The sequence below is a fragment of the Acanthochromis polyacanthus genome, chromosome 1 (assembly GCF_021347895.1).
Source record: "Acanthochromis polyacanthus isolate Apoly-LR-REF ecotype Palm Island chromosome 1, KAUST_Apoly_ChrSc, whole genome shotgun sequence".
NCBI classification, from domain to species: Eukaryota; Metazoa; Chordata; class Actinopteri; family Pomacentridae; genus Acanthochromis; species Acanthochromis polyacanthus.
In genome coordinates, this window is record NC_067113.1 from 64,191,411 (window position 1) to 64,219,064 (window position 27,654).

Sequence of the window (27,654 nt, forward strand, 5' to 3'; positions counted from 1 at the left end):
TGTCCACGTGTGTACATCCTATTCTTGGACTTTTGTAAGGTATTCGACCGGGTGGAACATTCCTTTATGTTTGATACGTTACAGTACTTTGGCTTTGGAAATGCTTTCTGTGAAATTATCCAGATGCTGTACAAAGACATTAACAGTACCGTTCAGCTTCCTTTTGGAACCTGTGGGCGTTTTGATGTGAAAAGAGGTATTCAGCAGGGGTGTCCGACATCACCTTTATTATTCATTATGGTTGCTTAATTTCTGAGCATTATGGTCAAAAATTGTGAAGAAATTAAGAAACTGGATGTTCTAGGCAACCAGTTGGTAATAAGTCAGCTTGCAGATGACACAACCCTCTTTCTTAAAAATGAAGCACAAATACCTATAGCTTTACAAATTGTCAACCAATTCTCAAAAGCCTCTGGCCTTTACTTAAATATTGACAAATGTGAATTAATGGCCATTAATGACCAACACGAAACTAGTTATTTGTGGATTGCTTACTGATTGCTTACTGATAGCCTTCAAAGGTGAGTTCTGCTGTTTACGTTATTTGCTGTTGGTTGGATAAATGTGTTTATATTACCCGCTGTGGTAATCACATCTGAAAGTGGTTTATACCGGCGGATTCATGAGAATCTAAGTTTTCCATGAGTGTATAATGTTTCCATCATCGAGTTTGCAGCTTTGGTCATTTAGCAAAATATGTGCCCGAATACGGGCTGCTGAAGTTTAACGGGTTACCCCGTATTTCATGCATCTCCATGCATGAAAATGGTCAAAGTCAAAATAACCACAACTGCCTAAAATCACATCAAACTTTTTTATCTGTCATTCACCCATACATCATAACATGAAAGTACATACATGGTAAATGGTAAATGGTCTGTATTTATATAGCGCTTTACTATACCTGCAAGGTACCCAAAGCGCTTTACATGATACATCACATTCACCCATTCACACACACATTCACACACTGATGGCAGAAGCTGCCATGCAAGGCGCTAACCACGACCCCATCAGGAGCAATGGGACTAACCTGCCACAAAAACGATGATGAAGTCGGTTTCCATCCCACTCTCCAAACTTTATTTTCCCACAGTTTCCTTCTTTCACTATTTCTGGGAAATCTAAACATGTGGGATCCCTTCTCCGATCGATTTGTGCACCCAAAGGCACAACAGCCCGTCATTTTTTAGGTATTTAGGAAGCGAATAAAGACGTAGAATTACTCTCTGCGGTGTAAACAACGTTAACAGGAAAACCCTGCGTTCATGAATTGGAAACAAAATGGCGCCTATAGATCATGTGACCAAAATTTTTTGGACCCGTCATGTCACTACTCTGGTTAATATAGACCCCTTTCACATGATGTATGCATACTTAATTAGGCAGCTGCGCGCGCAGACCCGATTCAAAACAAAGCCTGTTTACCTGGCCAAGTCGTGATATTGCAAGCACATATTACGCTAAATATGCCTTCTTATTGTGCTGTCGGCTGTCAGAATCGTAGTAAAGCAGATGATATGGCAGCTGTGACAGCGACCAGGTGGAACTTGCTTTGTTACCGCGGCTAAATGTTTGGTTTACTTAATACTGATTTCCGTGTTCTCCGGAGCAGTCGTTACGTTGATATCACAGTTCCTGCTGATGTACCGGAGAAGCCCTGAGCCCGTTAGCAGGGCAGTGCAGTATGTCAAAGTAGTGCCTGATAACGCATTGAAGGATTACTTGAACCTGTTGCGCTTCAGTTGCGCTTCAGTGTCCTGCCCGTGGTACACTTTGAGATCTGCATAAGCAATTTCCTAAATGTCTGAAACTGCAAACGCGATTATACAAACACTATACGCCGATGGAAAGCTTAGATTCTCATGAATCCGCCGGTATAAACCACTTTCAGATGTGATTACCCAACCCGGTCTCACGGGGATTCGTGAAACTGTGACGTAAGTTTTTGTTTCGGTTTCGTGCGCACCAACACGATGTCGTCATGTTTTTCGTGCAGCTCACCACGAACGAAACCGGCTGTGGTAATCACATCTGAAAGTGGTTTATACCGGCGGATTCATGACGATCTAAGCTGTCCATTGGCGTTTGCGGCCACGGCCGCCGCCGCAGCCGCAGCCACCAGACATTCTTTAAATTCCTATGCAAATTCGTCGGATTCATGACGATCTCAGCTGTCCATCGGCGTTTGCGGCCGCCACCGCAGCCGCCGCCGCCGCAGCCGCCGCAGCCGCCAGACATTCTTTAAATTCCTATGCGAATTCGTCGGATTCATGACGATCTCAGCTGTCCATCGGCGTTTGCGGCCGCCACCGCAGCCGCCGCCGCCGCAGCCGCCGCAGCCGCCGCAGCCGCCAGACATTCTTTAAATTCCTATGCGAATTCGTCGGATTCATGACGATCTAAGCTGTCCATCGGCGTTTGCGGCCGCCACCGCGGACGCAAACGCCGATGGACAGCTTAGATCGTCATGAATCCGCCGGTATAAACCACTTTCAGATGTGATTACCACAGCTGTTTTCGTTCGTGGTGAGCTGCACGAAAAACATGACGACATCGTGTTGGTGCGCACGAAACCGAAACAAAAACATGAAAACTAACGGAAAAAACCCCCTGAGCTGTAGAAAATCAGTCTAGTCAGATTTTATTTTTTCCGGTGATGAATTGGGGTTTTTGGAGCCAACCCTAGCGGACAGCGTGATATTGCAAGTTTTTGACACTTCCGGGTGGGCTTCATTTTTGGAGCCAGATGCTACGTCCATCTTTATATACAGTCTATGGTCTGAATGCATTGAGTTACTGCCATGTGATTGGCTGATTAGCGATTTGTGTTAACATGCAACTGAACAGGTGTACCTAATAAAGTGTCAGGTGAGTGCATATTGCAGAACAGTTGACTATGACAATATCATTTTTCCCAATATCATGCAGCCCTTGGTCTAGCTAAGAATTAGTACTGTCACACTTATATTTGCAATTTAAAACAAGAAGTTTTACCAAACTTGGATCGCCCGGCGACAAAGATGACCCCTGTGACCTTGAAAATGAGGTGAAGGTCACCAAATTCGAACTTGACCTGTGTCTTATTATGGTACACCTGTGTACCAAATATGGTGAGGCTACATCAATATTTGATCGAGTTATCGCGCGGAAACCAAATTGTTACAGACAAACAACCAACCAACCAACCAACCAAGACCATTCAGCTCAAAACAATACCTTCCGGAAAACGCAGTTTTGCCGGGTGGTAATAAAAAAAGGTCAAATATCTAAACAGAATTCTGAGATATGAACTGATACAAAATATTAAGCTGAAAAATGCTACATGTGTTTAAAACTGCGCTAATTGAGTTTATCTGTGATATGTTTGTTAGTAGGTCATAATAAACTATATGGAAATAAGTATATGTTGACACTGAAACACAGTCAGTATTAAAGGATTCACTGGAGTAACCTCTCGTGAGTTGTTTTGACAACGAGAAATGCACTCTGGGAAATGACTCCCATGATGCCACGGTTTGTAGTTTTCAGACGAGTTAGCAATCTGGCAGAGTAAAGGGAAAGAAAGAAGTGGAAGTTGAGGAGGTAAGTAGCTTTTGGGAGTTTAGTGCTCAAGCGTGTAAAGAAATGCTAACAGTACTTTATGGTTTCGTTTCTAGTCGTCAGAACCTTAAATATGCTGCAGGTCTGACACAAATTAACCACGTTAGTAAGCTAATACCAGTTGTATTATTGTATTTAGCCTATCGAAGTTAGCTTGTAGGCAGGCGTTTCGATAGCCGTGCTAAGGTTTAAACTGTGGTTGATTGCATTAGCAGAATAACATGAACACCTATCTAAATTGTGAGTGTTTACACTGTATATCCCGGAATTTGTAACGTAAAGCAACAGAAGCATGGACTGTCCGATAACGAGCGCACTGATGTAGCTAGCTGCTAGTTAGCATGCTAAGTAGCGGGAGGAGGAGCGCGACATTTAAAAACAACTCGTGAAAAACTGAGAGATCAGTTTGAAGCATTAATATTTCAATCTTCTTAATACCACAGACAATTTCAGACTTCTCAATCACTTCAGTCGGCATATGAAGCTATAATTAATGCTGCAATGTCGCTTTTTGAAGTTCATTACTGTGTAAATTTATTTCGACCAGAAGCTGAGATTCTGTCCCAGTGACTTTGGTCTTGCACTGTCTGAGATAAACTCGAGGCTTCGTGTTAAGAGTCTAGAGTGGTTCAGTTTTTGTAATTACTAAGAATCAGCAGCAGAGGAGCCACTAATCACTTGAGGCTGATTTAGAGTTGAGAGGTTGTGGTGTTAAAGGCATTAGAGGAGATTTAATTTCCTACGACTTGGAACGTAGCATGCGCACATACAACCTCTCCCTCAACCCCTCTAACCTCCCCCCCTTAACATTTACGAAGAAACGCCCCCCCTCCAGAAACTTGCGTAGGACTAGTGAAGTTGCCTACAGCCGCAGTATAATACAATAATACATTTTACCTGTCCAGAAGGAATTTAGCAACCAAGGCATCTGTCTTTAGGTCCATTTGTTGCTTGAGCTGACACCATCGCCCAAATGACTTGCCAATAATCACTTTTGTTTTTGCATTCTTGCAATCCAGTTGTCTTTTATTTTCTCTGACCTCAAAAAATGCCTTTCTTTTACGGCTGGGTCCCCCTGGATCTTTATCTGCCATTATGTAAAAAAAGATGAGCAAAACAAGTCGCCAGCTAACTACGAAGCTATACCAAAGCAACACATACAGAAAACACGTAAGTCCAAGGCGTACGTAATCTACGTAACTAGGCCTGAGCCGGAAGATTTTTGATTGACAGGAAAGGGAGCAAAGCAAACGCCTCGGTCCGAGCGCGTTGATTGGCTGATGTTTTTCAGGTCCTGCCATGTCCACAGTTATTTATTTATTTATTTTTTATTCTTTTAGAAACCATACATACAAGTCCACTAAAGGTCAGTATATTCATTTTATGTGAATCAGACAAATTAAACAACAAAAACATCCTCCATAATGCCTTTAACTAGCAGCTGAGGGACTCCTCTTAAAGCCACCATGGTTACTAACTGACAACAAAGCCAGGCCTCATTCTTGCTCTCCAGAAACACTTTCACCACACTTGGAGAGAAGGCAGACTCTTTTTGTCACGTTAAACACCAGGTCTTTTCCTGACAGCCTCTATTTCTTTTCTGGATAACGGACACAGCTTTGCTTCGTTTACACAGCCTTATTTTTTGTCTCTTTGCTGCAGAGGTGAGATGACCTCCTCCACACTCGGCCAGTCGGCCCCTCTGGTCCCCAACCTGGAGCCTGGGATGGGGAAGTCTGCAGCCATGCTGGGGTTGTCTACTGGACTCGGGGGAGCAGAGATGGAGCTGCAGAAGATGCTTATCGATGAGAGGATGAAGAGTGAAAACCACAGGACCAACTACCAGACGCTGAAGGCTGAGCATGCCAGGTACAGATGAACCTAAGCTAATATGGAGGGTGTATCACTTCTAGTCATTTGTTGTATGTTCCTTAATAGGCATGAATTAATAGCTAACAAATCGAATTTAGGGCTGCACAGTGGATCGGTGGTTAGCACTGTCACCTTGCAGCTAGAAGATCCCTGGTCCGCGTCCTCGCCTTCCTGGGATCTTTCTGCATGGAGTTTGCGTGTTCTTCCTGTTCATGTGTGGGTTTTCTCTGGGTTCTTCGGCTTCCTCCCACAGTCCAAAAACATGCCGTGTCTCCTACCTTCACCCCAAGTCAGCTGATAGACTCCAGCCCCCCATGACAGGGTTCTCGCCAGCGCATTTCAGCGTAACGGGCCGTTACGCTGTCAGTTTAAAAGATTACGCTGTGATTAGGGCCGCTATGCTGCCTTTCAAGTTGTGGTATTGTGTTTTGAGCACATTTGCTTGCATAATATTTCCATATTTATGCGAAAAAAATTCTTTATTGGGGCAGTTGGTGCTGTGAAAGAGAGTTATTTTGACAGATAACGCCATGTGCGTTTGTGTTTATCGACTGGGTGCCTATCTAGGTTAATTTATGTCTCCCCACCTCAGCCATACTTTCCTGTCGATTGACCCGTTCCTGTCTAAAATTAAGAGTCCCTTCCAATCTCAGGGTTACAATTCGCATGTCTCAGTTGTTTCCGTGATGCCATGTATGGTGAATAGTGACCTAAATCATGAGCATTTGGAGCATCTGGGCCGGCCGCTCGCGAGATTTAATGAAGGCTATTGCGCGTGTGCATAGTGTCAGGTCGTCCCGACCTGCCGTTACGCTGTAAAAAAATCCTGGTGAGAACCCTTCATGATCCTAATGAGGATTAAGCAGTGTATAGATAATGGATGGATGGAAATCAAATCCAGAAAAGAATATCAACTTGATATACACACATTACAGGAGTATATGTAGGGGACCACACAGGAGATCATGGAATGTCTTCATGACCAACTAAATATTGACAAAACTGGCCAGTAGGCATATCTTTACATAAATAACAGACAACAGATAGTGAGGAGATTGTAATATGACTGTATTAGTATAGTCAGTTTTCTATGGCATCCAGATGCATGTTGGAAGCTGTGATTAATGTTATTACTTTATTTTTTGTGCAGCCTGCAGGAGGAGTTCACGAGGGCTCAGGGTGAACTGAAGCGTCTGCTGACTGACAAACAGACCCAGCAGGAGAAGCTGCAGCTGCTGCTGGCAGAGCTGAGAGGAGAGCTGCTGGACAAAACCAGAGAGCTGGAGGAGCTCCGGCTGCAGGTATAGCTCCCTGAGCAGGAGAGGAAGTGTCACACGGTGGAGCTCAATTCAGCCGTTTTTCTTTCCTCCAGTTTGCACAAAAAAGTCACAGTTTGAAATGTGAACCAACATTCTCCATGCAAATGTGTGTTTTTGTGTGTGCTGACCAGGTGATGACCCCTCAGCGGTTGGAGCTGCTCAGAGCTCAGGTGCAGCAGGAGATGGAGGCTCCAGTCAGAGAGAGGTTCAGCAAGCTGGAGGAGGTCTGGTAGCTTGTTAGTTTTCAATGCAAATGTTGATGGAATGGTCCAGAAAATTCACTGCTCAGTATGTACCTTTATGTTGCACGTGTTTACTTTTTTAACATGGCGATAAGATGGCGATTTTTACATTTTGTATATATCATAAGCAGAATAGTCACTACTATGGCTGAGTATCTTCAAACTGTAGTGTCCTGATGAGTCTCAAAACATGGATTTAGATTTCCAGGGTTTCATACGTAACAAACCTAAAGAACAAATCTTGTCAACTTCACAGTGGGACTTCATGAATACTAAAGCATCAGTTTGTGGTTTTGAACATATTGCTCCAATATTACCACATGCTATTGTGCAGAAAACAGTCTAAAGATGTTAGTTTGACATAGAGAGATGAGTTTTAAGAGTTTAATTTAAGGAAATCAATTGATTAGTTGATTACTCACAATATGACAGTGATTTTCTTTTAATTGTCTGAAGGTACAGTGCCTTGTGAAAGTATTCGGCCCCTTTGAACTTTTCAACCTTTCGCCACATTTCAGGCTTCAAACATAAAGATATAAAATTTTAATTTTTTGTCAAGAATCAACAACAAGTGGGACACAATCGTGAAGTGGAACGAAATTTATTGGATATTTTAAACTTTTTTAACAAATAAAAACCTGGAAAGTGGGGTGTGCAATATTATTCGGCCCCTTTACTTTCAGTGCAGCAAACTCACTCCAGAAGTTCAGTGAGGATCTCTGAATGATCCAATGTTGTCCTAAATGACTGATGATGATAAATAGAATCCACCTGTGTGTAATCAAGTCTCCGTATAAATGCACCTGCTCTGTGATAGTCTCAGGATTCTGTTTAAAGTGCAGAGAGCATCATGAAGACCAAGGAACACACCAGGCAGGTCCGAGATACTGTTGTGGAGAAGTTTAAAGCCGGATTTGGATACAAAAAGATTTCCCAAGCTTTAAACATCTCAAGGAGCACTGTGCAAGCAATCATATTGAAATGGAAGGAGTATCAGACCACTGCAAATCTACCAAGACCCGGCCGTCCCTCTAAACTTTCACCTCGAACAAGGAGAAGACTGATCAGAGATGCAGCCAAGAGGTCACTCTGGATGAACTGCAGAGATCTACAGCTGAGGTGGGAGAGTCTGTCCATAGGACAACAATTAGTCGTACACTGCACAAATCTGGCCTTTATGGAAGAGTGGCAAGAAGAAAGCCATTTCTCAAAGATATCCATAAAAAGTCTGGTTTGAAGTTTGCCACAAGCCACCTGGGAGACACACCAAACATGTGGAAGAAGGTGCTCTGGTCAGATGAAACCAAAATGGAACTTTTTGGCCACAATGCAAAACGATATGTTTGGCGTAAAAGCAACACAGCTCATCACCCTGAACACACCATCCCCACTGTCAAACATGGTGGTGGCAGCCTCATGGTTTGGGCCTGCTTTTCTTCAGCAGGGACAGGGAAGATGGTTAAAATTGATTGGAAGATGAATGGAGCCAAATACAGGAGCATTCTGGAAGAAAACCTGTTGGAGTCTGCAAAAGACCTGAGACTGGGACGGAGATTTATCTTCCAACAGGACAATGATCCAAAACATAAAGCCAAATCTACAATGGAATGGTTCACAAATAAACGTATCCAGGTGTTAGAATGGCCAAGTCAAAGTCCAGACCTGAATCCAATCGAGAATCTGTGGGCAGAGCTGAAGACTGCTGTTCACAAACGCTCTCCATCCAACCTCACTGAGCTCGAGCTGTTTTGCAAGGAAGAATGGGCAAGAATTTCAGTCTCTCGATGTGCAAAACTGATAGAGACATACCCCAAGCGACTTGCAGCTGTAATTGCAGCAAAAGGTGGCGCTACTAAGTATTAATGCAAGGGGGCCGAATAATATTGCACGCCCCACTTTTCAGGTTTTTATTTGTTAAAAAAGTTTAAAATATCCAATAAATTTCGTTCCACTTCACGATTGTGTCCCACTTGTTGTTGATTCTTGACAAAAAATTAAAATTTTATATCTTTATGTTTGAAGCCTGAAATGTGGCGAAAGGTTGAAAAGTTCAAGGGGGCCGAATACTTTCACAAGGCACTGTATATGTTTAAAGATGCTCTATTATCTGTCTAAAAATTCCCTAATTTGCATTATTTTCCAGAACAGAAATCTGAACATTGGATAAAACCTGCTTCTGAATTTTTGTTTAATTTTGTTGCCAACCATTTTAACAGAGGATACGTCTTCTTTATCGCTCCATAAATCAAGAAATTATGGAAAGCATTCGAAAAAACACGTGAACCATCTGCCAGAACCTTTAATATAAATAGAAAGGAATAAAACTGGAACACTTCTTTTATGTTTGAGCTACTAAAGTGGGATTACTAGGCTTGCACTAGCCGATCGCCACAGCGCCATTGCCGTATCGTTTTGCTGGATGGCGCAGTCATTCTGAACCATGTGAGCCACAGTGGCGCTCTATTTTTCTTGTGAAAAGCAACAAAAAAGGGTTCGACTTACTTTTTCTTCGAAACGCCCGAGCGATTATATAAGAAAAACAAACTTTTTCTCTCGACAGGCGTCGGAAATGGTCGGAACCACCCGAATCTTGATCACGCGCCCAGGTCATCATGACCCGCTCTCAGCCAATCACAGAAAAGCATGCTATTTTTACTGCGTGAAATCTCTGAACGGTGTGCCACAAGGCAAGTCATTTGCGATCAGGAAAAGCGAGAAAGAGGAGGTTTTTGCTGAGTTTATGCTACAGTTGTGAGATATGGTACATAGTGATGGTTGAAGAATTGGACATAGGAGGAAAAGAAGGTAAATTGGACATGAAATTAATATTTTTATGGGCCAAAAACTATTGATCATGCACATGTTTCAGGTACAGGTTTTTAAATGGCCAAATGCATATATACATGGGAATGTGTCTTCACCCCTGACTGCCTGTTTTTACAAAAAAGAACATTAAATTTGGATCTGAAAGTTTAGCAAAATGATATAGACTCACACTTTGTGATGATATTTATATTCAGGACTTAGACTTAAACATTTCCTGTTGTGAGAGGGGGGGGTCTTTAATTGAGCTTTTTTTTTTTTTTACCTCAAAATGCACCAGAATGCAGGAAAATGACTCCATTTTCCCCACTATCACTGACACAGAAATTTGTGGCTTTTTGTGGCTCATTGTTGTTCTTATGAGTGAGCCACAGTGGCTCTTCATTTCAAATTCCTAGTGCAAGCATAGGATTATCTGGTGCAGAGAATGAGGGGAAAAAAACACGTTTTGAGAGAATTTCCTTTAATTTCTTTCACTATTGTGTGTCTTCTTTGTAACAGCTCGTATGAGAGTCGCTGGTTGAGCGACAACCATTCACTTCAGTATTGAGTCTCTTCTTCTCCTGCTGCATTTGCGTATTTGGAGGAAAACTTATCTAAAGTTAATACTTTGAAACTGAGCTTGACATTATTTGCTGTCATGCTTAACAAAGATGTTCTGAACAGATAGATTTAGATCCTCTAACAGATTTTTGATGTGTGGGAAGCTTCACTCATGAAGAAAGTGCAGTCGACACAGCCTTTTGCTGTGACAGCCAGAACAAGATGGTTTTTCAAGTTTACTGTTCTAGAAATTATGTCACTCAGTGTAATTTGTTGTTAATAATGTCTGCAAATAGCTTCTGCTGAAGAGAGGCATGGCTAGTATTGCTTTATGACACTTAATAGGCATTACCAGCTGTGCGTTTTAAGTCCGTAGCAACAGGCAAGAGATTAGCATTGACTGGCTTTTGAAAATCAATTGAAAGTGTGTCCTTAAGGAACTGGAAGCTAATTTCTATTTTGTCTGCTTGATTGTTAATTCTCTCCTCTTCCTGCTGTCTCCTCACTGATCATCAGCTGATGTGTATATGTGTGATTTCTGCAGGAAACAGAGAAGTACAGGTCTGAGTACAACAAGCTGCGCTACGACTTCACCTTCCTCAAATCCCAGTTTGACCACCAGAGAGAGGAACATGCTCGTGTGCTGGAGGAGAGGAGGCTCCGCTATGAGGCAGAGGTGGGCTTGTTTGTATACTGACAGTCAATAGAAACTTTGAGGTAGAAATGTACGCAGAATTCTACTTGTAGGGGAGTTGTAATTATTCATTGTGGATTTACTGATGATCGAGTGCCCTGGTAGTTGAGATAATGATGAGTTGTCATTTTGTCATGATTCATTGCACATGGGTTGGTCACTTTGCAAAAGTGAACCAAATACACACCAAGAAATACTCAGTGAGTATCTGCACAATTTGAGAATGGGTTTTGAAGGCCTATATAAAGGCCCAAAAAAGGCCACCATTGTTAGTCCAGTGAACAGCATCATGCCGCGTCTATCACATGAACAACGTCTCCGGGCACTGGGTATGGTGGAGGCCGGTTTGAGCTACAGTGATGTAGCCAGGCGTATGGGCTGTTCCCAACCCACAATCAGAAGCCTGGTCCAAAGCATGCGCCGACGGATTGCTGCCTGCATCGAAGCAAATGGAGGCCATACTCGGTATTGACAGTTGTGACTTTGTGTTTGGCAGGTTCCGTTTTCTTTTGTGACATTCTTTATTTTGAAATCATTCTTGAAACTTTAGATTTTTGTTTCTGTATGCCAATATGCTAAACAAATGATTCATATGAAGAAAATCCAGTTTCAGGCTTTAAAATAAAAATTATGTTGAAAAATATGGTCTCAAAGTTTTTAATGACTGTCAGTGTAATTTGATGTGTAGTTTTTCTTAAGAGAATTGTTTCAATTAGTTGTGATGTACTAACATGTAAATGAGTGAAACGTTCTCAGATCTCTCGTCTGGAGAAGGACAGGGAGGACCTGGTGGCTCAGTATCAGGGCTTGGATGCACTGCGAGATGGGAAGCGAGTGGAGGCTCTGCTGAGGGAGAAAGCGCAGCTCCACCTGAGGCTGAAGGGTCTGGAGGCAGAGGTGGCCGAGCTTCGAGCCCAGAAGGAAAACTCTGGTCAGCAGGCGGAGAATGTGCAGCGCATCCAGATCAGACAGCTGACCGAGTCTCAGGCTGCAGTGAAGTCTCTGGAGGTGAGACGCCAGCAGACCTGCTGTCATGTCTTCATTCACTGGACTGGAGTTAAAAAGGCACCAAAATCATCTGCTTCATCTTACTGTTGCTGCAGCAAACTACAATAATAATAATAATAATAATACCTTATTCATACAGTAACATATAATCCTAGACTTAGAAATAAATAAGTTTCAATGATACAAAAAAACTAAAATACACACATATCCCCACATATACACTACGGTTCAGAAGTTTGGGGTCACTTAGAAATGTCCTTATTTTTAAAAGAAAACCATTTTTTTCTCCAATGAAGATACCATTAAATGAATGATATATCCAGTGTAGACATTGTTAATGTGGTAAATGACTATTGTAGCTGGAAACGGCTGATTTTTAATGGAATATCTCCATAGGGGTACAGAGGAACATTTCCAGCAACCATCACTCCTGTGTTCTAATGCTTTAGTTAGAAGTAAAAAAAAAAATGAGAGAATTAAACAATTAACAATTTTGTTTTTCCAATGACTGATGGATGGGATTGGCTGCTGGTGTGACAGGCAGAGTGTCAGTCGTTGCGTCTGCAGCTGGAGCGGATGGAGAGCGAGCTTCACCTGAGCCACGAGCAGAACAGCCAGCTCACCGGGCGACTGCACAAAGCTGAGAGAGAAATGAACTCCATCACCTGTCAGGTAAACTCTGACCTCTGACTGTGTGTTCAGGCAAAGGGATTTTACATACACTGTGGAAAATAACAGAACTAGAGCTCCCATCTCTTGCTAACATACAGCTAATATCCATCTGTGGGAATAACTTCCTGCCTGAACCCACCCAGTATGGTAACTGGTTGTGGCAGGATTTCACAGCTCACTTCTGAGAACTGTCTGGGAGTCAGATGAGTGTAAAATGTGAGAGTTATGATGAACCAAATTCAAAACCCTCTCCAGATTTCATGTTTGTATGTGTTTGTAGGTTTTAATTTAAGTCAGTTCAGTTCATGAATGTAGTTTCTCACTATCAACACGTGTAGTTTGATGCTTGACAGAAAGATTTTAAAAAACAATTCATGCTTCTTTTTTTTGTGGGTTACAGATTGAAAGCTTGAAGCACTCACACAAGCTGGAGATGGCCAGCATCAAACTGGAGTGTGCTCGCTCTAAAGGGGAGGTGGAGAGAGAGAGAGACACACTGCATGGACAGATTGAAAGTATGAATCACAAACACACACACAGAAACACTACTAGGCTGTATTGGGACCATGGAAAAAGTGCCGAGAAAGTGAATTTCGTTCCACTCACGTGGATCTACATGAACTCTGCTTTATAAGATATATCTATTGCTAATTAGTACCCCAAAAAAGTTTCTACTCACCATTTCCAGTCATTTTTTAATAATTAGCGTTTTTGTGTCGGTCTTTTTTTACTGTGGCGTAGTGATATTTACACGGGCGGACTAGGATTTGCAGTGCGTGCAGCGGTTTTTGGTCACGTGGACCAATAGGAGCCAAGTCCTGTTGCCATGGAATCAGATAAACACCCAACATGGCGTCGACTGTATCTCGCACAGATATAGCGAAGATGATGAAAAGAAAAGAAAGACAAGGAAACTGCCTTCAAAAGTTACTAAAAAAGGATCGAAACGATGCTATATGTATCTCACAGATGTCCAGGGCGAAGACGTGCAGGACTTTACACAGAAACGGTGGGAAACTTACAGAACCTGCGTTAGACAGTGGCTTTCTCTCTCTATTTTTTTAAACGCCGGTTGCAGAAGGCTGCTGAGCTGAAGGAGGACACCAGCATGCTTTTGCATATTAAAGAAAAAGACTGTGTGGCCCTGGAGGTGCGGTACCACAGGACCTGTTACGCACAGTACACTAAGTTTTTGTCAAGGCCTATGGAAACAAGTACTGCAACCCCAGATGAAGCGTGAGTTATTACAATGCATTAACATTTTATTGCACATTGTACATTTCAAAATGAGGCATTGACAAACAACATAGTCTTTAGTTTAACTGTAGTTCCGAAAACCGATTTGATAATTTTATTCATCAAAAATTGGCAGAATAGGAGAAAGTGTGGAGAGCAAAGAGCTAATCATTTTCACATTTTATGGGACTGCCCCCTACTCAAACAATACTGGAAGGACATACATGGAGCACTACAAGAAATCTTTGAATCTGTAATTTCTTTTGATATGAAAGTGATCTACTTTGGTTGTGCACCACAAAAATGGAGCAAAAAAGATAAATATTTGTTAAGCGTGTTGCTTGTCGCAAGTAAAAAATGTATCACTAAGAAGTGGTTATCGCCGGATATCCCCAAACTATCTACTTGGTGGGATTTAACTCATGATATTTACAAGATGGAAGAAATTACAGCATATATCAATCAAGAACAACACAGATTTATAAGCCATTGGGACAGATGGGTAAAATATATAAAAACTAGAAAGCCCAATTTGATTTTGAGTTAAAATGTTTATTGTATTACACTGACCACTCCCAAAAGTTTATTGTTGTTTCTAATGTGTTATCCACCTTTTGTAAAAATGAAACCTGATAAATAAAGAATTACAAAAAAAAAAAATTGGCAGAATAGACAGGTAATCTTGATTGGATGATTATGTAAATATGGCATGGCTGCAACAGTTTACACATGGTTTGTGTGCGTGTGCGTGTGTTTTTCAGAACTGAAACACCCTTCACTGACAGCTACAATTTCTTCTGTGAGACTGTCATCCGTCAAAGGATTATAGTTGACCAGGAAGTGCTACGAATGGACAAGCTACGAAAGACATTCGTGGACATAGTGAAGAATCAAGAGGGTCTTGATGCTTCGGAATACAGGTAACCGAAATATCGTGTCTCTCTCACGGTTCTTGTAAACAAAAGAAGTAAATACTACAAGGTTAACTGTTATTGACTTATTCTCACAAAAAAGGGTATACGCGTATGTTTATGTAAACACACACGTGCATGCACACACACATACTCATCTTTCCCCATATTTTTTGTGTTTCAGGCAGGATCTACTGAAGAGGTGGCTGATGCATGACTTCCAGCAGCTCACTTACCACTGCCCTGCCTAGAGAAACATCAGTGAACTTGTTTTTGTTGAGACACTGTCAGCTGATAGACTATTACAAAAGATACCACCACAGTCAGGTACATCTACTGAGTACACTGAGGTAAGCCAAGCTGAAAGCCAAACTGAAAGTGACAGGGAACACATAGCTAGCTCAACATCTGGATGACTAAAAATTCTGCCCCTGTTTTGCAGGTAGTCAACTGTAGCAAGACAACCAAATGTGAAACTGAAAGATGCTCTTGTATGTCTGCAAGACTGTCTTGTACAGATTTATGTCAGTGCCAAGCATGCAAGAATGTTTCAAAAGAAACAGAGGACAGAGCTGTATGGGATGATGACTTTGATGAAAGTGATATTGATGAGTAATATACGCACCATGTCAACATGTACAGTTTTTCTTTATTTATTTTTTTCTATATTTGTATGTGTATTAATCTATATTTTCATATTCAGAGACACTGTCGTATTTGAATAAATGTTTTATACCATACTTGTGAATGACTCTGACCTTTTGTGCATTTATTTTTTGTCTTATTCCATTTTTGCCATTATTCCGATTTAGGAGGGCGTGGTTAGCCTAGCAGCGCTAGACAACCCATGGCAACGAATTTAATTCTCTGCCAGGGTGGGTCTAGTTACCCTCGGTAAGCCTCGAGGCTGGATGCTCCTAAAACTGGCTAACGAATCACCATGAAATGTAGAGTCAGAAGGCGGGCGTAACTAAGTGACGACAGAGGCGCTACGATTCAGACAGAAACAACCGGAAACAACTAGCCTAGCCACGCTAGACAACCCACGGCAACAAATTTAATTCTCTGCCAGGGTCGACAACAAAAACGACAACAGTCGTTGAGCTCCATTAGCACCGACTCTGAATAATCTTTCTGTTAACATGTCTGTAATATACTTGAGCTTCACCCATTGACCTTATAAATAAGGCTTCACCGAACTACCGCATCCTCTGATTTCCGGCACTCTAGGAACTACATCAGCCTATCCGTTGCGCTAATTGGTTGTATACCTACCCAATTGCTGCAGAGTGATTTGAAAGACAATCTTTTAGCCCATCTCCCTCCCTGTCGAGAGTTCCTAGACCCTTGTGTCTTCAGAGCTGGGTCTAGGCTAGGGCGTGATAGCAATTCGGTTGATTTTCAGCCATTTATGGCCATGGTGTGCATTTTTTATTTTATATCTTTCATTGCACAGTAGGTTGTGATATTTTTAATGTATGACACATAAGTTTTTAGCTAAATTTACTATATATTTCATTGTGCTGGGTGCAAATCACTTACGTTGAAGCGTTTCCTTCAAGAAATTAGCTACATTTCTCACTCTGAATTCACCTATGTGTACACTAAGGCACCAATACTTGTTTCAAATATTTGGTAGATGTGTTTATGACATTTGATAAAGATTTTGTGTTGCCAGAATTAGCATAGCACTTAAAACAAGCAAAAACAGCAGCACCAGATTTTCATTTCTTGGGTATTCTCATAAAGATACATTTCTGGCTGGTGACAAAGTTCGGAAAAATATTCTGAGTAGAACTTTTAACCCCGAGTCTAGAAGGGTATTGTCTATGAAAAAATGCATTGAACACGGAGATCCAGCGTAGTGGAGCGAAATTCACTTTCTAGGCACTTTTTCCATGGTCCCAATACAGCCTAAACGCAGGTTCTGTAAGTTTCCCACCGTTTCCGTGTAAAGTCCTGCACGTCTTCGCCCTGGACATCTGTGAGATGCATATAGCATCGTTTTAATCCTTTTCTAGTAACTTTTGAATGCGGTTTCCTTGTCTTTCTTTTCGTCATCTTCGCTGGTATCTGTGCGAGATACAGTCGACACCATGTTGGGTGTTTATCTGATACCACGGCAACAGGACTCGGCTCCTATTGGTCCACATGACCAAAAACCGCTGCACGCACTGCAAATCCTAGTCCGCCTGTGTAAATATCACTACGCCACAGTAAAAAAAGACCGACACAAAAAACGCTAATTATTAAAAATTGACTGGAAATGGTGAGTAGAAACTATTTTGGGGTACTACTTAGCAATAGATATATCTTATAAAGCAGAGTTCATGTAGATCCACTTGAGTGGAACGAACCAACACAATCTCGTTCAGCCAATACAGCCTATACCAGTCAAAAGTTTGGGTCACTTAGAAATGTCCTTATTATTGAAAGAATACCTTTTTTTTTTCCAATGAAGAAAACATTAAATTAATCATAAATCCAGTCTAGACATAAACCTGATTCTAACTTTATGCTTAAAACCAAACAGCCGTTTAAATGGGTGGGAAATGTGAGGACTGGTCAGTGTTGTTCACTCTGATGGTCTTAAACTCTGATAGCTGAACAAACAAATCATGCTCATCTGCAGTGAGAATGGACCAACGCTGCCTCCTGATTTCAGTTAATCTTTCAAAACATGAAAGATTTCAGTTACAGATTGTGTTCTGAACTTCATTTTCTAAGATCATCGCATAAAAAAAATCCATGACTGCTCCGGTTTACCGCTAACATTTACATAGGGTGACCATATTCTGTTTCTCTGAAAAGAGGACACACTTCCAGCTCCCGCGCGAAAAATTTTCAGTCCCCCCCATTTTTAGGGGTTTTCCGTGGGTCAGGGGGCTTTCTGTGCTTCAAACTCAGTTAAACAAATATTCTGAATTCCCCAGAAAATAACACTTTACACACGTGGACAAAATTGTTGGTACCCCTCAGTTAAAGAAGGAAAAACCCACAATTCTCACTGAAATCACTTGAAACTCACAAAAGTAACAATAAATAAAAATTTATTGAAAATTAAATAATCAAAAACAGCCATTACTTTTGAATTGTTGATTAACATAATTATTTAAAAAAACAAACTAATGAAACAGGCCTGGACAAAAATGATGGTACCTCTATAAAAGATTGAAAACTATTTGACCAGAGTGACATGATTAACTCAGGTGTGTCATTTAATTGACATCACAGGTGTTTCCAAACTCATAATCAGTCAGTCTGCCTATTTAAAGGGAGACAAGTAGTCACCCTGCTGTTTGGTGAAAAGGTGTGTACCGCACTGAACATGGATAACAGAAAGCGAAGGAGAGAATTGTCCCAGGACATCCGAAAAAAAATTAGACAAACATCTTAAAGGTAAAGGCTATAAGACCATCTCTAAACAGCTTGAAGTTCCTGTGACAACAGTGGCTCATATTATTCAGAAGTTCAAGACCCACGGGACAGTAGCCAACCTCCCTGGACGTGGCCGCAAGAGGAAAATTGATGAGAAATTGAAGAGACGGATCGTTGGAATTGTATCCAAAGAGCCCAGAGCAACCTCCAAAGAAATTAAAGGTGAACTCCAAGGCCAAGGTACATCAGTGTCAGATCGCACCATTCGTCGTTGTTTGAGCCAAAGTGGACTTCATGGGAGACGACCGTGGAGGACACCACTGCTGAAAAAAACTCATAAAAAAGCGAGACTGGAATTTGCAAAAATGCATGTTGACAAGCCACAAAGCTTCTGGGAGAATGTCCTTTGGACAGATGAGACCAAACTGGAGCTTTTTGGTAAGGCACATCAACTCTATGTTCATAGACTCAAAAACCAAGCATACGAAGAAAAGAACACTGTCCCTACGGTGAAACATGGAGGAGGCTCAGTAATGTTTTGGGGCTGCTTTGCTGCATCTGGCACAGGGTGTCTTGAAAGTGTGCAAGGTACGATGAAATCTGAAGACTATCAAGGCATTCTGGAGAGAAATGTGCTGCCTAGTGTCAGAAAGCTTGGTCTCAGTCGCAGGTCATGGGTCTTCCAACAGGACAACGATCCAAAACACACAGCCAAAAACACCCAAGAATGGCTGAGAGAAAAGTGTTGGACTATTCTAAAGTGGCCTTCTATGAGCCCAGATCTGAATCCCATTGAACATATGTGGAAGGAGCTGAAACATGCCATTTGGAGAAGACACCCATCAAACCTGAGACAACTGGAGCTGTTTGCTCATGAGGAGTGGGCCAAAATACCTGTTGACAGCTGCAGAACGCTCATTGACAAATACAGAAATCGTTTAATTGCAGTGATTGCCTCAAAAGGTTGTGCAACAAAATATTAAGTTATGGGTACCATCATTTTTGTCCAGCCCTATTTCATTAGTTTGTTTTTTTAAATAATTATGTTAATCAACAATTCAAAAGTGATGGCTGATTTTGATTATTTAATTTTCAATAAATTTGTATTTATTGTTACTTTTGTGAGTTTCAAGTGATTTCAGTGAGAATTGTGGGTTTTTCCTTCTTTAACTGAGGGGTACCAACAATTTTGTCCACGTGTGTACCTGGATATACAGAAAAATAGCCCAAAACACTCACAAACAGTTGCTTTATAAATAATATATTTATTAAATTAAAGCAATTCTCCTAAACAATATAATCAGTCATATACAAATATGGCATGCTCTAGTCTTTAATAGTTATTGACTCAAGTTGTGTAGGAACACATGTATTCAGATGTTTAACAAAATAAGAAATAATCATCTCTCTTAAGTCTGACACTTACACCGGAAAAGTGAGGTAGAGTACCATTCTTCAAAATAACCTCCCAGTTATCAATTATGTAAAAATAGAAATAATGCCTCAAAATATTCAACAAAAAGAAAAAAGAGAGGTAGCCTATTTTTCAGTGTTCAGTTAGGCCATTCTTCAAAATAATGTGTCTAATGGCAAATGAAAAAAATATAGAAATAATGCCTCAAGTCAACAGTCCTTTTTTTTCCTTCTTTTTCCTTTTCTTATTAGCTATAAGTCCCAGCTTTGCAGACTGTACATTCTGCCTCCCATTTGACACGACCCGGACGAAAACGGGTACTTTTTTCGCATTTCATCAGTGAAATGACATTTGCGTTTCGGCATTTTCTTTCGGTTCGAGTGCTCTCTCGCAGTGTGCCTACCTGCCTGTCAGCCTGCGAGCAAGCAAATCTCCAGCGCCGTGGCGCGCGCCGGCGCTTCAGAGATGCGGCGCTAGCGCTCCGCAGCGTGTGCAGTGGAAATTGTCTGATAGAAGAGAATGGGTTCTAAGTGCTGCGCAGTACGATTCAAGAGCGTGGCGCTGTGCGGCGCGGCGGTTTCGCGTTATGTGGAATTTAGGGGATCAAAAACCCGGACATTTGAAGGACTGTATAAACGCCGGCCAGACAGCCTCTCAAAAGAGGACATGTCCGGGCAAAAGAGGACGTATGGTCACCCTACATTTAATTCAATTCAATTCAATTCAATTTTATTTATATAGCGTCAATTACAGTCAAATCGTCTCAAGACGCTTTACAGAACCCATATGCCTGACCCCCAGAGCAAGCCCAAAGGCGACAGTGGCAAGGAAAAACACCCTTTTAACAGGGAAGAAACCTCGAGCAGAACCCGGCTCTATATAGGGGGGACCCATCTGCCTGCTGGCCGGGCGGGTTGAGAAGGACAGAAGAGGGCAAGGGGGAGGGATGGGAGAAGAGGGAGGGGTGGGAAAGCAAGGAAAACACAACACACATTTGGATACATGCATGACAGGATATGTGACACAGACAAAGTATAAGCTAACATTGAAAACTGACTCATAATTTACTCTTATGATGTACTACTCTTGACATTAAACATACTACATATATAGCTAGCAGTAAAATTCAAACAGTATGTAAGTTAGCATAACAGTATAGTGAAGGCAATGCAGAGTTGACTGGTGGAAAAAGGGAGTTGGAAGCAGAGGGCTGGAGGAAGGTCAGCAGCAGCATCCCACAGTGGACATGATGGAGACTGGACCAGCTGGTGGAACATCAACCGCAGATCTGAAGCATCCAGCTCTGGGACCAGGGACACTCGGAGAAATAGCACAGGGGGAAACAGAGTGAATGTACTGCAATAACGGTATACATATTAAATGTAAAGATAGATAGAGAAGGGCTCAGTGCGTCAAGAAAAGTCCCCCAGCAGCCTAGGCCTATAGCAGCATGACTAGAGGCAGAATGAAGGGACGCCCAAGAGGGAGTCAGCTGTGCAAATGAAGACACAAGCCGAACCCCTGTGGGTCACCCAGTCAGCCCCAACTATAAGATTTGTCAAAAAGGAACGTTTTAAGCCTGGTCTTAAAAATAGAGAGGGTGTCTGCCTCCCGAACCCAAACTGGGAGCAGGTTCCACAGGAGAGGCGCCTGATAACTGAAGGCTCTGCCTCCCATTCTACTTTTAGAAATTCTAGGAACAACAAGTAAGCCTGCAGCTTGAGAGCGAAGAGTTCTACTAGGATATTAAGGTACTATCAGATCTTTAAGATATGATGGAGATTGGTTATTAAGAGCTTTATATGTCAGAAGAAGGATTTTAAATTCTATTCTGGATTTAACAGGAAGCCAGTGAAGAGAAGCAAGTATAGGGGAAATATGATCTCTTTTGCTAACTCCTGTCAGTACTCTCGCAGCAGCGTTTTGGATCAACTGTAGATGTTTGAGAGAGCTATTTGGACAACCCGATAATAAGGAATTGCAATAGTCAAGCCTGGAAGTAACAAAAGCATGAACTAATTTTTCTGCATCACTCTGAGACAGAATGTTCCTGATTTTTTACAATATTACGCAGGTGAAAAAAGTAAGTCCTACAGACTTGCTTTATGTGTGAGTTAAAGGACATGTCCTGGTCAAAAATAACTCCAAGATTCCTCACAGTAGTACTGGAGGCCAATGTGATGCCATCCAGAGTAACTATTTGCTTTGAAAGCGAGTTTCTAAGATGTTTGGGGCCAAATACAATGACTTCAGTTTTGTCTGAATTTAGCAGTAGGAAGTTAAAAGTCATCCAGGTTTTAATGTCCTTAAGACAATCTTGCAGTCTAGCTAGCTGATCAGTTTCATCTGGCTTCATAGATAAATACAATTGTGTGTCAGCTGCATAACAATGGAAGTTAATACAATGCTTCCTAATAATATTGCCTACAGGAAGCATGTATAATGTGAAAAGTATCGGTCCTAAGACAGAACCCTGAGGAACTCCATGATTAACTTTAGTATGCTCAGAAGAGTTATTGTTGACATGCACAAACTGGAACCTATCTGATAAGTAGGATTTAAACCAATCCAGTGCTGTCCCTTTAATGCCAATTGAATGTTCTAGACGCTGTAATAAAATTTTGTGGTCGATTGTGTCAAACGCTGCACTAAGATCTAACAAAACAAGTATAGAGACTAGTCCATTATCTGATGCTATGAGAAGGTCATTAGTAACTTTCACTAGAGCTGTTTCTGTGCTATGATGCACTCTGAAGCCTACAGTGTATCAGCCTCAGATTTGTGACGATCAGCTGTCTGTCTCAGGTCTGCAGGCCGATGTGGAAGTGCTGAAGGCAGCAGTGGAACGACACAAAGAAGTTGTGGTGGAAAAGGAGAGGGAGATGGTCAGGAAGGTGCAGTCTGCTCGAGAGGAGGAGTTCCGCAAAACAGCAACAGTGCACGAGGAAAAGTGAGAATTATCTTCACATTTGATTGTACTAACTGATAGAAGTCATCAGGTTTTATCACCTTAGTTTGAAAAATATCTGTAATCCATGGAAAAGATGCAGAACTGTTCTCAATCTGTCACTGATGTTCCAACGTTCCAGTAAAGGGTTAATTAGAAAAAATCTGCTTGTACAAAATGACAGAGAATACTTCTTTGTTGTGATTCTCATTTCTGCTACACTTACTTGATTTTAAAGCATTTTCTCTGGTTTTCTGTGGTTAGGTTGGAGTTGGAAAACCGTCTTGCAGCACTGGAACAGCAGAGGGCGCTGCAGGACGCTTCAGACCAGGCCCAGAAGGAGGAGTGGGAGGAGCGTCTCCACAACGCCCAACAAGGCGAGCAGTCAACCCGGAGAGAACTGAATAACCTGAGGTCAGCTCTGTGTGGAACGTTGCAAGACAGCTGCAGAATAGATCCAAACTGTGGCAGCCATCTGATCCCTCTATCCACCGTTAAACTAATTACTGTGCACATAGAAGCCACAGTGCATTAGTTGAGACTAATCTGGATAAAAGCAGAGGGTGTGAGATGATGTGGTTGGCTCTGTTACAGCACAGAAAAGCATCTCAATTCCATTTTCAGCCTGTTTACCACAGTTCCTGTTCCCATTTTGTGGTCAGCTACTGACATAAATGTGTTGTGGAGGACTTTAAAATATTTTTTAGTAGCACAGTGGGTGTGTGATATCCATTTGTTCAAAACAGTAGAGAGAAACAGAGTTTTTCTAAATGTTGCCATGCTGAATATGTTTTATATTCTAGAACTAAACTACAGCAGCAGAGCTCACAGCTTGAAGAGCTTCAGAGACAGAAAGCAGAAATTGCAGACCTACAGCAGGTAAGGCAACGAAGCTGTAAAGTCTTATTTCGAAAAAAAAAACTAACAAAACAAAGATGCCTGAAATAAATATGATTACTGTTTGACATAACAGCAAAACCAGGAGCTTGGAGTCCAGCTGGGGATGCTGTCACACTCTGAAAGTGACCTGATGGAAACCAACCAGCGCCTGAGAGAAACACTGGACAGAGTGAGGGAGGAGCTGAGGACGGCTCGAGGTCAGGCAGAGAAGAGCCAGCACGAGGCAGAGAGGTTCGTCTGCAGCGTGCCAGTCTGAAGATCTAAAAGTACCCCTTTCACTTCTCTGTGTCCGTTCACTGGAAAAAAAATGCCCCTCTCAAAACAAGAAAAAAACTTATTTCAAAGAACTTTTACCTTGAAATAATTAAAACAAAAACAAGTAAAAAATAGCTTGGTGAGATTTCTTGAAATAAGATATGATATTTAGAATATTGAGATCGTAAAATTAGCTGGGAAAACTTGTTTTAAGCTACATTTTGCCAGGATTGTCAAGCTTAAGTGTCTTAACCCTCCTGTTGTCTTCATTTACGGCACCAAAAAATATTGTTGCTTTGTCTAAAAAAATTCAGCTAAAAATTCCCCAAATTTATAAAAATTTGCAAAATCTTCAGGAAGAAAATTCCTTAAAAGTTTCGCTTAAACGTGTTATTTAAAAAAATAAAAATAAAAAATCTCCAAATTTGGCAAGAAATAAAAAATTAAAATATATAAAAAATAAAATTGTAAATATTTTCAAAGAAGGAGTAAAAATTTCCAAAGAATTCCTAAAATATCTAAAGTGATTACATATATGTCAGTAAAACTTCCAATATTTTCTTTAAGAACATCCAGAAAAAAATGAACGGATTTTGGTTGAATTTTTTGTCTGAATTTTCTTAAAGAAACTTTTTTTGCATTTTTTTTTTCAACCAAAAAATGTTCAAAAATATTCCCAAAAATTTTGAAAATGTTGGAAATTTTCACTGTGAAAATATATATTATTTTCCACATATTCAAACTTTAAAACGTGTCAGTTTGACCCGCAGGACGACAGGAGGGTTAAAACAAGATCATTTCAAGATTGTTTGACTTGACAAGATATTTAAGATTCATTGTCTTTAAACAAGTCCCTCTATCTTTATCTGAAATGTTATTGTTAAGTGAATTTATCTTAAATCAAGTGAGATGAGACATTTTGACTAAAAATAAGACAAATAGACTTGGTAAGACTTAGAGTTTTTGCATTGTTGTTCCTCTTCCAGGTTGGTGGAAGAACGTCGGGTCGACTGGTTGGAGGAGAAACACAAGCTGCAGGAGCGAGAGGCTGAGCTGCAGCAGAAATACTCTCAGGTCAAAGAGAAGCTGCAGAGGGCAGCAGCAGCCCAGAAGAAGGTAGTGCTCCTCTTTCACATGCTTTCATTTCCACACGTTGGAACATGTTAGATCTTCAGAGGTACTCACAGATTTGTTTGTGCTACATGCTCCTAGCGAATATTCATATATGTCGTAGATACAGTATTCATTCTTAAATTAAAGGCTTTCGTGGCTATGTTTACAAGAAAACTATAACCTATTTCTGTTCATTTCAGCAATACTTTCTCATGTATTCAGGCAACTTTACCATGATAACCCCCAACTAGTAATCAGAGGCTTGATCGGTTGTGGAATCTGCAGAGAATGTGTTTGTTGTTTTAGAGAAAAACGCTGACGGAGAACAAAGAGAAAAGCCTGCATGATAAGATCCAGTTGCTGGAGGCCAGAATTGAAGAGCTGGAACTGGAAGCTGCTGCAGCCAAAAAGTAAAAGTCACCTCTCATGTCTTATAAGTGAAATAATCCACCAGAATGAGTGGCACTGGTCAGAGCTACTTCTTTCTGACAGACATATGACTCCTAACTGTTTCAAGTTCTTCGAAGCTAACAAATTTAAAACTTTAAACACCTTGTTTCCTTTCCCCAGGCGTTCATCTTTCTCAGAGGAGCAAGCTCAACTCAACAGACGGTTAAAGGAGCTGCAGCGACGACACAACGAGTTTCGATGCCTCCTATTAGGTGGTCAGGGTTCCTTCGGTGCTGGTCCTGCATTCCTGACTTCCTCACCCGCCCCCTTCCTCTTCCTCGGGTCTGAGGGACAGTTTCCCAATAACCCAGTGAGTGTTGCAGTGAACATTCATCAGAGTGAAAAGTACCGCAATCATGCAGGAAGAAACTCTTAGTCAAAGCACACGGAAAAGTTTGCACACAGCAGTAAATGGGCCACATGGCAGTGCAGGTTGAACACTCAAAACCCACAGCTGAAAACACAAAGTTCACACGTGTTTTCTGTGGGATGTTAAAAGGCAATCCTTAAAATGTCAAATCACCAACCGAGGCAGCAGAATAGGATGTGTTAGCCACTGTGCAGAGCATTTGACGGGAAAAACAACTGTCTGAACACTGAAATGAAAATGAAGATCATATAGTGATGGAAAATCATGATAAATCACCAGTCAAAGCATCCGTTTGATTTTTTTTTTTAGCCAAGTGTGACTGAACACAGGAAACGGTTTGCATGTATGAAGTGTAAATTCATCATCTCTTTTGTGACTGTATGTGCAGCAGCAGAGGGCTGATTAATGACTCTTTAACATTTCCTTACTTTATTCCTCTGCTGCAGGAGGAGCAGCGTCAGGGAGAGTTCTCTCTGCTGCGTCGGAGGCTGGAGAATCTGGAAAGTGCCCAGCAGCAGCAGCTGGAGGAACTGGGATCTCTGGTTCAAAGGGATCGGGAGGCCACACCTCAGCCTGACCTCTGACCCCCATCCTACATCCCACATCCCACTGGACTTCCAATGCAACTACAGAATGAGACGGTGTCCCGTTTCCAAATCATGGACATCAACAGTGTTTATAGAAAACAAGAAATATTATTTATTGGCATATTTCCGTAAAAATGGACAGATGAGAATGGATTGTTCTTTCCCCACAGTTTACATGTGTCTTAATGTTGTGATGCCTTGGCACCTTTTTTAAAAATGAATTGTGACAACCTCAGGGTTTGATTTTTGTATTGAGACACTTGTTTACATTTGCTCTTAAGCCATTCTGTAAAAAAACAAAGGATTTATATGGAGTCAATAAAAAGCCACTACAGACTGTAAATTGTAAAGTAATGAAAGTCTGTTGAAACAGTTTACAGATTATCTTTGCTTCTGACACATTTGTAGTTTTGAATTTGTGCATTTGAGAGGTTGAGTTCATAACATTCTCATTTGACAGCGAAACTCATTACAGTAATGGAGTTGTTTTAAAGAGTGCAACTGCGAAGTCCGTCAGACACAAAGCTACTTTCAAAGAAAGAAAGTTATATACGCTACTGCCAGCTGAAGTGCGTCTCATTTAGCATATTCGACTCCTGTGAAGTTTTGGAATTAAAATAGATTTAAAGTTTTGAGCAGACTTCTTGTGACGTCAGGGCGGAAAACCCAAAGAGGGCATTTTATTTTAGATGCAAAACTCCCCCCTGACTAATGAAATTAGCAACATGGTTAGCAGCTCGGTGGAGCTCCTCCAACTCAGTTTAAGTCAGTACCTCATCTCCATGGTAACAACAGGATGACAGACACTGGCCAGAAGTCTCATCAGTCCTCCTCATGACAGTTTTCTTAGAGGTTTCCTCTCATCGTGCCGTTTGTCTCAGTTAAAGTTCAGGTGGCACAGTTCCAGGAGCAGCTTTTGAGTCCGTCAAACGAGTCTTTAACATGCTGTAGTTGCTCCGTCAGCTCAGCAGGGGCTCCGCTCTGGTCCAGCTTCTCTTTGATCTGGAGAAAAGTATCCAAAAGAAGCAACTGTAACAAAATTTCAGGTACGGTAATTTTGAAAACCAAAGCTTTCTGGAATCTACTCAAGATTGTGTTAGTGTCTTGAACATATTTCACTACACTTTTTCCATTTAATGTCATGAAAAGGCTCATTTAAGACTAAACAAAAGACTCGGGCAGGCAGCTTAATAAGCCTTTTGCTGTGACCCTTGAGGAGGGGCTCTGAAGTAAGAGAATTTAGATTTGTGTTTGCATGGATCACAAGGAATACACAGTATATATAAGTTCCTGTCCACAGCAAGCTGACAACAACAA

The 27,654-nt window shown here is 41.3% G+C and overlaps 1 protein-coding gene across 4 annotated transcripts; it reads left to right on the forward strand.

Annotated features, from left to right (window-relative positions):
* The first annotated feature begins 3,456 nt into the window (after positions 1-3,456).
* On the forward strand, positions 3,457-26,680 carry cep83 (centrosomal protein 83). 4 transcript variants are annotated; one of them, XM_051953998.1, is made up of 16 exons: positions 3,457-3,585; positions 5,266-5,472; positions 6,626-6,776; positions 6,926-7,018; positions 10,947-11,078; positions 11,853-12,104; positions 12,645-12,776; positions 13,177-13,291; positions 22,521-22,665; positions 22,927-23,076; positions 23,466-23,541; positions 23,636-23,793; positions 24,804-24,933; positions 25,237-25,340; positions 25,501-25,690; positions 26,197-26,680. In XM_051953998.1, exons 2-16 carry the CDS (start codon positions 5,273-5,275, stop codon positions 26,332-26,334), a joined length of 2,166 nt encoding a protein of 721 aa, XP_051809958.1. In that variant the 5' UTR covers positions 3,457-3,585; positions 5,266-5,272; the 3' UTR covers positions 26,335-26,680. The 4 variants fall into 4 exon arrangements, 1 of the variants encoding a protein (XP_051809958.1); XR_007944501.1 differs by lacking the exons at positions 22,521-22,665; positions 22,927-23,076; positions 23,466-23,541; ... (3 more) ...; positions 25,501-25,690; positions 26,197-26,680 and adding exons at positions 14,774-14,932; positions 15,108-15,273; positions 15,366-15,663 and having other exon boundaries at positions 13,177-14,012; XR_007944502.1 differs by lacking the exons at positions 22,521-22,665; positions 22,927-23,076; positions 23,466-23,541; ... (3 more) ...; positions 25,501-25,690; positions 26,197-26,680 and adding exons at positions 13,855-14,012; positions 14,774-14,932; positions 15,108-15,663.
* The last annotated feature ends 974 nt before the right edge of the window (positions 26,681-27,654 follow it).